Here is a 9,818-nt window from a genome sequence, read left to right on the forward strand (position 1 = left end):
GATATCTCTTATATGTAGCATACAGTTGGGAGTTTTGTCTTGATTTCCAATCTTAGATTCCTTTTTTTTTTTTTTTTTTGTATAGTTTACTATGGCCATTCATTGACATAGCTAGTATTTCTGGCTTAGTTTTACTATCATATTTTATGTCTTTGTGTTATTGTTTCTATTGCTTCTTACAGCAAAATCTTTCACTGTGTGGTCTGTTTTATTTTGTGTTCTTTCTGACAATTTAGAAGGTTTGTATTTTATTTTCAGTCCTTCTGGATGTTTATAACTATATAAGATGCATTTTATCTTTTTTTAAGACTGTGCTAGTTGTCTCCCTTCTGAAATAAGTGATTACAAAATTAGTTTACAAATTTAGTCACAATTTTTATATGCTTTGTGACAGCTTTTTTCCTGGTGAATTTTCTTGGTTTGCCTTTTTTTTTTCCCTTTTCCTCCTTTATTTCTCCTGTAAGCATCTTTGACTCTATCCTGTGCTTGTTCCTCTTTGGAAGAGGAGAAGCTTCTTTAGATCGACATTTTGCAGTGGATTTATGTAGAGGAAAGGCCAGGAAGTATCTTAGGAGAACAGGATGATGGCTCCCTGGTTCGTCGCAGTTTTGTTCCCAGGACTATGGCTGTGATTTCTTTTGGCCTTGCTTCTACCCAGGCAGCAGATATCTGTAGCCAGGGGCTTCCCCCAGTGCAGGCCCGTCCTCCCACTCTGCCTCACAGACACACTGCTTCCTGCCATGATGGCGACCTGAGGTTTCCTTTGCTAGCCCCACCCTCCTTTAGCCTCAGGGTGTCCGCGGCAGCTCCTGCTCTTCTGTTTGGGAACCGTTGGTTTTTTCCATCAGGGAGTGCCAGCTACTAGTCGGCTCTGCCAGCTTTATCCGAGATCTGCGGCCACAGGTGCTCTCTCGCCCCCGTCGGATCTTCGCTGCTTTTGGCAGCCCTTTACTGTTCTTGGCAGTCTTTCGTTAGAAGTTGTGTTTTGGGTTACAAATGTGTTCTAGTTTCGCTGAAGATAACATTTACATTTCTCTTGCTCTTTCTCCTTTATTTTAGGTGATTTGGGATATGAAAAGGAGTAACTGTATTCTGCTATCTTAGGAGTGTCTAGTGTTGCACATTTTCACGTGCTCTGGTTTCCACCAGATTAAACATTAGCCAGGGCGCTCGGGATAGGGTTGGCATGCGCTAAAGCTGGCGTCTGCAAATAGAAAGGAAAGAAAATGGGAGTTGAGAATAAAATAGGAGAGTTAAAAAGGAATCCATGGTATACCTGGTGTGCTGTGTGGCAGCAGGGTCCTTTCCTTCTCCCTTTGGACTGTGCCTGGGAGTGTGCCACTATTTGGGTGGGAGGTTGTGGCCAGACAGGACAGGGCATGAAACATGCCTGCCTCTTGGTCTGTCTCTGGGGAAGTTGTTTGGAGCCCAGCTGCCCTTAGGCCAGAGAGAAGTGCACACGCCTGTGCTCTGGACTGGATGCAGGGCTCACCTCTCCATCTTTCCTCACATCCAGGGCTTTCCAAGCAGCTCGAGCACCTTGGGTTCTGGCTGGCCTCCTAGAGATGGTGGCCAAATTCTCCTCCCTGGAAACCAGGATCCTGCCTCAGAGGAGGTTGTCCAGGGTCAGTGTTGTTAACCAGTGTTTATGTGCCCAAAGAAAGAGCAGGCCCATCCAAAGGGAAGGGGTACTTGTGGGATGCCCAGAGGATAGAGCCAGAGAGGAAAACCTTGCCCACAGAGTCTCAGGCTTGGCCCTTTATATTGTCTCGCAGATTACCACACTACGCAGAGGGCGCTATTTACCCCCCTTTTACAGATGAGGAAACTAGAGTCTAAGAGAGGCTAAGAGACCTTTGGACAAACAGCTTAGAGATGGAGACAGGGATTTGGATGCAGTTCTACCTGGTTCCAGAGCCTGGACACTAGCCCCCTTATTCCCCTGCCTCCCACTCACCTTCCCATGGAGACTCCACCCCATCCTCAGATGGTTGTCTTGTGTCCACGCTCATGTCCCTGGGTGATTTTGTGGGTTCCTCACTGTGTCTTCCTTCTCGAGGCTGGCTACACTTTAGATACTATTTAAGCTCCCCAGGGAAGCCAGGGTGGGAACCAACGGGCCACACCCTATACTTCTTTTTTTTTTTTAATTTTTTTTTTAAGATTTTATTTATTTATTTGAGAGAGAGAGAATGAGAGACAGAGAGCATGAGAGGGAGGAGGGCAGAGGGAGAAGCAGACTCCCTGCTGAGCAGGGAGCCCGCACACCCTATACTTCTGCATCCCTATGTCCTCGGCCCTGTGTCCCCTCAGCTTTGGCACAGGCCTTGTCCCTGGGACAAAATACACGTGGGTTCTTCTCCAGTCTCTGTGGTCTTGGGTAAATCACTTTACTTCTCTAGGCTCAGGCCTTATTTCTAAAATAAAATTGTCTATGATTACTGGAAGAGTAGAACATGGACTCTGATGCCGGATGATCTCAATGTGAATCTGAGCTCAGCACCTTATTAGCTGTGGGACTTTAGCTAATTACTTAGCCTTTCTCTTCTCTAGTTTTCTCAACTATAAAATGGGAATAATAATGTACCTGTCTTACAGGGAGGACTTAAGGATTAAACGATAATGTAAACTGTTTGGAACAGTGTCTGGCATATGGAAAGTACTAGATTAATGCCAGATATTGTTATATTACTTAATTGTTCTTCCTAATGCACGCAAAGGACCCAGCCTCAAGAGGGGCATAAGTGGCTATTGCTGTTGTCATAACCGGTGCCCTTTGCTTTCTTCCAGGAGCTTGGGCCCCTGCCCCAGCCCGGTAGAGGCTGTGGAGGTAGACGGTCCAGAAGTCTGGTACGCAGCCCGGCGGCCCATCCCTGGCTGTGGGGAGCGGAAGCTCCCACGAGGTAGCGGTGGCCTGCAGCGGCCCCCTCCCGGCAGTGAACCATGGGCCAGAAGCTCTCGGGGAGCCTCAAGTCGGTGGAGGTGCGGGAGCCGGCGCTGCGGCCGGCCAAGCGGGAGCTGCAGGGGGCGGAGCCGGGGCGGCCGGCGCGGCTGGACCAGCTGTTGGACATGCCCGCGGCGGGGCCCTCGGTGCAGCTGCGGCACGCGTGGAACCCCGAGGACCGCTCGCTCAATGTCTTCGTCAAGGATGACGACCGGCTCACCTTCCACCGGCACCCGGTGGCCCAGAGCACGGACGGCATCCGTGGCAAGGTGGGCCATGCCCGCGGCCTGCACGCCTGGCAGATCAACTGGCCGGCGCGGCAGCGTGGCACCCACGCCGTAGTTGGCGTGGCCACGGCTCGGGCTCCTCTGCACTCGGTGGGCTACACGGCACTGGTGGGCAGCGACGCCGAGTCGTGGGGCTGGGACCTGGGCCGCAGCCGCCTCTACCACGATGGGAAGAACAGGCCCGGAGTGGCCTACCCCGCCTTCCTGGGGCCCGAGGAGGCCTTCGCGCTGCCCGACTCGCTGCTCGTGGTGCTGGACATGGACGAGGGCACGCTCAGCTTCGTCGTGGATGGCCAGTACCTGGGCGTGGCCTTCCGCGGCCTCAAGGGCAAGAAGCTGTACCCGGTGGTGAGTGCCGTGTGGGGCCACTGCGAAGTCACCATGCGCTACATCAACGGCCTTGACCGTAAGTGCCCCGTCGGGGGGCCAGGGGTTCCAGAGGCTGCCCGTCACCGGAGGCACTGGGGAGGGCGGCAGGGAGCAGGGGAGGCCCCGCCCTCCATGGTCACTCGGGCCGACCCTGCCGGGTAGAGGATGTGAACTCTGGGAATCTCTCATTTACTGGCTTGGTGGTCTTGCGCTGTGCCTCAGTTTTCCCACCTGCAAAAGTGGTGCAAGGATAGTAATCTTGGTCAGGGTTGTTGTGAGGATCAACCAAGATAATGTACGTGAAGTGCTTAGACCAGTGACTGGCACCTAATAAGGGCTTAGGTGTTGATACTAATCATGAATCTTGCTGTCTGCATAAGGGTCATACAAATTGATGTCTTCCTGTGTGCCAGGCCTCAGGCTCACAGCAGGAGAGTGACAGTAGAAGGCATAGTGCCTGCACTTGAATGCCGTGTACTCTGAGTTACTGATAAATAATACGTAATGATAATAACAACTATCATTTGTTGACCGCCTACTGAAGGCAGGGACTGAGCACCCAATTTCCAGCTCTCCCTGGTGAACTGTCTATTAAAAGGGGTCACCTGGCCCTCATCTCTAGCTGATTATTACCTCCTGGGAATGAGAGCCAGAAGTTGTAGAATCCTGCTTTTTTCCAAGAGGACCCAGAAATCTAGATTTGTGTGAAAGAGCCCCATTTTTGAAGTTGGCAGCTGCTGAAAACACCATGTGGGCAAACAAAACCCCCTTGCAGGCTGTAGACAAGCCCCCAGGCTACTGGGGGTGATCCCTGGCAGCTCTGAGGCCTCCTCTCATTTAATAGGCACCATCATGCTGTGAGGCAGCTTAAAAATCATGGCCACAAAATTGGTTATGGCTTCAGGAGGGAGTCCCTCAGGGAGGCAGGGTGGCCTCTGCACAGAGCCATGCATAGCCACCAGCTGAGAGGAGCCTTGCGGGCTTATCCACTCCTCATCCACACATGACACTTCCTGCCACGCCCCTGATGAAGCTCACAGAGGCAGGTGCTTACAGCCAGAATTCCAGTTTATTCATGTCAGATGAGAGCTATAATTGCCCCCATTTCAGAGAGGAGAAAACGGAAGAGCAGAGCTACAGAGAACCAACGCCTACCTAGGTCTGTCAGCCTCCGAAGCCTATTCTTTTCCCATGCTCCCCCCCTTCAGTTGAGGGACTGAGAGTACCACCCCAGAAAAGAAGTCAAGAACAAGATTTTACTCAAGTAAAATTTATATTTACCTCGAGGGTAGGGTAGGTTGGCTGTTTTCAAGGGTGGCGGGCCAGCAGAAAGTGGCTGGTATGCTCATCTCTCTGACTGAGCCACCCAGGCACCCCAATGGTATGCTCATCTCTCTGGTGTAACAGACAGCATTCTCCCTCAGATTCATTTTCATGGTTGTTAGATGAAGATTGCCATTCATGGCAAAGTGTTGTTCTGTTTTCTCTGATTAACCGGTTAGATCTAGGAGCAGATGAGTGTGTCCTGAGAAGGGCTAGTTTAATCATCCCAGTGCCTTGTGGAGAATGTCTGGACCCCTCATAGACATGGGGGCCAGGCAAACCCCAGTACTGAGAAAACCAATAGCAACAACAAACACTCTTTTCGAGCAGAATTGGAAAATTTACTTGCCAGAATTTATCATGGGAGCAGAAGAGTGGACTTGGCGTACAAGGCTTTGGAGTCTGACACGCCTTGGTGCCAACTGCATCCCCACTGCTCAATGGTTTCGTGTCTCTGGTGAGTCATTCCAATGCCTTACAACTCATTTTGCTTATCAGTAAAATGGGACAGTATCAGGTCCATTTCATAGCTGCTGTGAGATTGGTCTGGTGGTACCAGTTATATGGTAGCTGGCAGTAAAGGCTGACATTGATAGCCAGCAGGAGCTCCCTGAGCCAACAGTTGGGCCCCCAAGATGCGCTTCCTCTTGAGTATTGGTTCACACTCAGCTATTATCTGTTGCTTGGTTTTCAGGTACAAAGCTAAGGTGCTAACGAGGCTGGCCAGTGGCTCCCCCCAGGCATGTTAGGATCAGGAGCAGTCAAGCCATGGTATCCTCCTTGGTGCAATGTTGGTGGGGAGCTGGGTGGGAAAGGACAGCTGTTCTTGGGGCATTTGGAGCTCTTGGATCCTTCAGGTGGCTGGAGAAGGTTGGTGCGGCTGAAACTTGCCCTATTCCATCCTCCTCCCCACTCGCAGTGATTTTTGAGTTTGGCTGAAGCTGGAATGCTCGTCAGGAGGCAAGGGAAGGACAAGATGTCATGTGAGGCAAGACTGTAGCATCTGTCGTTCCGTGTCAGGATTGGCTTGTCTGCTGTGGCACTGGCCTATTCTCCAGATGGGGGTAATGTTCTCTATTATGGGCAGGATACGATGGCAGAGAGGGGGACCTCAGCTTTCCTGGGCTTTGAAAGGTCATGGTCAGCCTAGGACATGCCCTGACTACAGAGTGGGCCATAGGACGTGCCACGGTGGAGTCTGATCGGGGCTGGTTGGGAGGGGACTGCGTGATGCCTGTAGCCGGTGACCTGGGCTGATGTCCACCAGGGGCATCCCTGGGCACTGGGAAGGGTTTGGCCCTAGGGAGTCCCTGGGCAGGGAAGGTGACCCAAGGTGGGGTTCTGTACATGAAAATTCTGAGCCACCATTGGTTGTGGACATGATGTCAAGTCTCCACACTCAGACCTGACAGGGATGTGGGGAAGCATCGTCAGAGACAGACTCTGGAACAGAAAGGCAGGGCTGCTCTCTGGGGTTGCTTCCCCAGAAGATCACTGGGGAGAGAAGTATGCCCAAGGCCCCTCACAAACCGTATTCGACTCTGGCCCCAGTGCTCACCAGAAGGCTGGGCACAAGGATGACTTCCTCTCTCTGAACCTCAGTGTTCTCCTTTGTAGAATGGGCATGATAAAGCTCCAGGCACAGAGCATACAGCCGTGGGTCCTCACGGCTTTCATTAACTAGGCGAACTGAGCCAGGTCCTGAGCTTCACATATAGATTACAACAAAAGTGGCCTGAATAGAAGCTTCGCCTCTAATGTGACGGAAGTAAGTTCATGGATATCCTTTTCTCAGTGTTTGAATTTTTATGACTATGAAAGCAAGACTCAAAAAGGACTAACCGCATTTAACTGTGAAGCATGTGTTCGTTGGGGGTAGAGCTCCTAGAAGCATGTTTTCCTGTTGCAAATGCATTCTTCAGCCATGGCATGGAGTGGAGCAGCTCTGCATCTCCGGGTTCACCACAAAGAGCTGCAGGATGCCCAGGGGGAGGTCGGGCAAGCGGGCAAGCTGTCTCCAGATGACCGGGTCCACAGCCCAAGTGATAACAGCAATAATAACACACCACCCATACCTACCTCTTACGTAGTGCTTAATCTGTGCTGGCCTTTATGCTAAGCACTTTACAAATTTTCACTCATTTAATCCTTGCAACTACTCTTTCAGCGAATGCCTGTATTATCTCATTTTACAATGAAGACGTTGAGGCACAGAGAGCTTGAGTCAGTTGCTCGAGGTCACACAGCTAGTAATGGGGGGAACCAGGATATTCAAAACAAGGCACACTGGCCCAGTGGGCCCCTTGTGGAGATGTTTGCAGAGGGGGCAGGAAGGGAAAGAACAGGAGAGACTGCTCCACTGGGCTGGGTGGGCACGCAGCCAACTGGACCTTTCCTTCAGCGGTGGATCTGGGTGAGACCCTGAGATGCTGTCCCGGCTGTTCTCCTCCCTCCTGCCTTCATCCCCAGCCCTCAAAGCTCTTTGCTCAGCACAGAGCTCCACAAGGTGTTCTGAAAAGTTAGCTGCATCAAGACAGCCCAGCAGTGTCTGTGGATCAGGCATGCTTCGGTTGCTAACGGGAGAATGTCACTGAAAATGTCCCAGCCACTGTGAGGTTTGGCCCCACGGCTGTGAGGTGGGCCAGGCCTTTGGAATTGGCTCCGGGCTGGTTTCCGGAATTGCTCCTCTGCTCCCTGGCTCCCCCTTCCACGTGTTGGAACAGAACAGCTTTGTCTCCTGTCTTGGAGATCTTGGGCGGTGAGTGGTGTATGGGCGACACAGGAAGTGGAGAGGAGCCCCAGACAGAGAAAGGCGGGCTTGGAGCCCTGCGCAGCTTTGATTTGAGGGTCATAATGATTATGCTTTTTTTTATACCACCCATGTTTTGTGCTCTGGGCCAAGTGTTCTTTTCTCTCTCTCTCTCTCTCTTTTTTTCTTTCTTTTTTTTTTTTAAAGATTTTATTTATTTATTTGAGAGGGAGAGAGAATGAGAGACAGAGAGCATGAGAGGGAGGAAGGTCAGAGGGAGCAGCAGACCCCCCGCTGAGCAGGGAGCCCGATGCGGGACTCGATCCCGGGACTCCAGGATCATGACCTGAGCCGAAGGCAGTCGCTTAACCAACTGAGCCACCCAGGCGCCCTCTCTCTCTTTTTTTCTTAACCCATACAATAAACTTTGAGGGGATATTGCTGTTATTTCCATTTTGTAGATGGGAAAATGGAATCTTGGAGAGGTAAAGAACTCATGAACTTGCTCAAGGCCAAGCAGGTAGCCAGCAGGAGAGCTGTGCTTCACCCCAGTCCATCAGCTCTCCCGTGCCCTGCTCCTGCTGCCTGGGCCAGCCCTGACTCCATTTTGCCCACCACATAGAGCCTGATTCCGCAGAGCAGGTCGGCGCCAGGGCTCCTTCTCTGGGGGGTTAGAGAGTGGGAAACGTAGGCTCTCAGGCCTAACTGGCAGAGAGGGCTTGTCCACCTGCATCGAGCCGGGAAAACTGTATTTCCAGACGTTGTTCCTAGATGGTTTAATTGACCTGCCAACAAGTATTTATTGGCGCAGCGGCTCAGCAGAAGACACTGGCAGCCAGCCAAGGCTTCTGGTATTGATGAAGGCCAGAGAGAGTTTCCTACCAGGCTGAGTACAAGGACACTGTCCCCTTGCCAGAGACATCCTCCAGTCTGCACTGAACTCACCACCTTCCTGCTCGACTCCCATGTGTCTCCCGGCTGCCACGGTCCTCCCAGCCTCCCTGACATCGACATGCAGCTCCTCGGCCCTCCCGACCCAGGCCTGGTCCCCCTTATCATTCTGCCCTGACCCTAGCCCACCCCAGCCCTCAGCCCAGGGCTCTGCCCCCTGCACCCTCATTCAGCACCGAGTCTCCCGCATCCGCCCCATTCACTTACTTTTGCACATGTGTGCCTTCTTTCCCCAAGTGGAGATGAAGTCAGTTCCTCAGGACAAGGGATGGTGACCCAGGAAGCATGTGTGGGGAAGTGGATAGAGGAGGGACTTAAAAATATGTGTGCATTTGGGGCGCCTAGATTGCTCAGTCAGTTGGGCATCTGCCTTTGGCTCAGGTCCTGATCCCAGGGTCCCAGGATCGAGCGCCGCATCTGGCTCCCTGCTCAGTGGGGAGCCTACTTCTCCCTCTCCCCCCCCATCCCCCTGCCTCCTGCTCATGCTCTCTCTTGCTATCTCTCTCTCTCTCTCAAATAAATAGATAAAATCTTTTTAAAAATATGTGTGCATTTACTTTTGAAAGGCAAACTGTGCACGTAGCAACAAATTTAAATATTACAATGAAATACCCCCCCATTACAATGAAATACCCCCCCACACCCATTAGCTCCCCAGCTCCTCTCCCTGCTGGCAAACACCATTAATAGTTTTGCGTGTGTCCTTCCAGAAATTTATGACACAGAAATTTTACATGAATGTGATCATGCTGTAAACATTGCTCTGCATCTCCTTTCCCCCCTCATAGATCTTGGCGATTATTTAATATGATTACTATAGAGTTGCCTCATTCTTTATTAACAGCTGCCTGAGTTTTCTTGGTATGGTTGTATCATTATTTTATTCAGACCCCCACTTTTTTGACATTTATGCAGTTTCCAATCTTTGAGAATAAACATTTGATTCCAATTTAAATTTCATTTCTGCCCCCTTCTGGCTAATTAACATCCCCGAGCCTTCGTTTTCCCCTCTGTGCAGTGGGAATAATTATATGTGCCTTGCGTAGTTGCTGTGAGGATTAGAAATGAGGCAGAGACTCTGGAAAACTGTATGGAGGTTCCTCAAAAAAGTTGAAAATAGAGCTACCATATGATCCAGCAATTGCACTACTGGGTATTTACCCCAAAGATACAAAAGTAGGGATCCGAAGGGGTA

The 9,818-nt window shown here is 51.1% G+C and overlaps 1 protein-coding gene across 1 annotated transcript; it reads left to right on the forward strand.

The window, feature by feature from the left end:
* The first annotated feature begins 2,555 nt into the window (after positions 1 to 2,555).
* Positions 2,556 to 4,561, forward strand: LOC102733729 (SPRY domain-containing SOCS box protein 4). The gene has a single exon (XM_081811195.1). It carries the CDS (start codon positions 2,944 to 2,946, stop codon positions 3,760 to 3,762), a length of 819 nt encoding a protein of 272 aa, XP_081667321.1. The 5' UTR covers positions 2,556 to 2,943; the 3' UTR covers positions 3,763 to 4,561.
* The last annotated feature ends 5,257 nt before the right edge of the window (positions 4,562 to 9,818 follow it).

This window comes from Leptonychotes weddellii, unplaced genomic scaffold (assembly GCF_054177405.1).
Source record: "Leptonychotes weddellii isolate Sample4059 unplaced genomic scaffold, ASM5417740v2 HiC_scaffold_6217, whole genome shotgun sequence".
Classification (NCBI taxonomy): Eukaryota; Metazoa; Chordata; class Mammalia; order Carnivora; family Phocidae; genus Leptonychotes; species Leptonychotes weddellii.

What these genes read in the sequence shown, in the direction of transcription:
- LOC102733729 (XM_081811195.1), top strand. Translation starts at nt 2,944, where the DNA reads ATGGGCCAGAAGCTCTCGGGGAGCCTCAAGTCGGTGGAGGTGCGGGAG.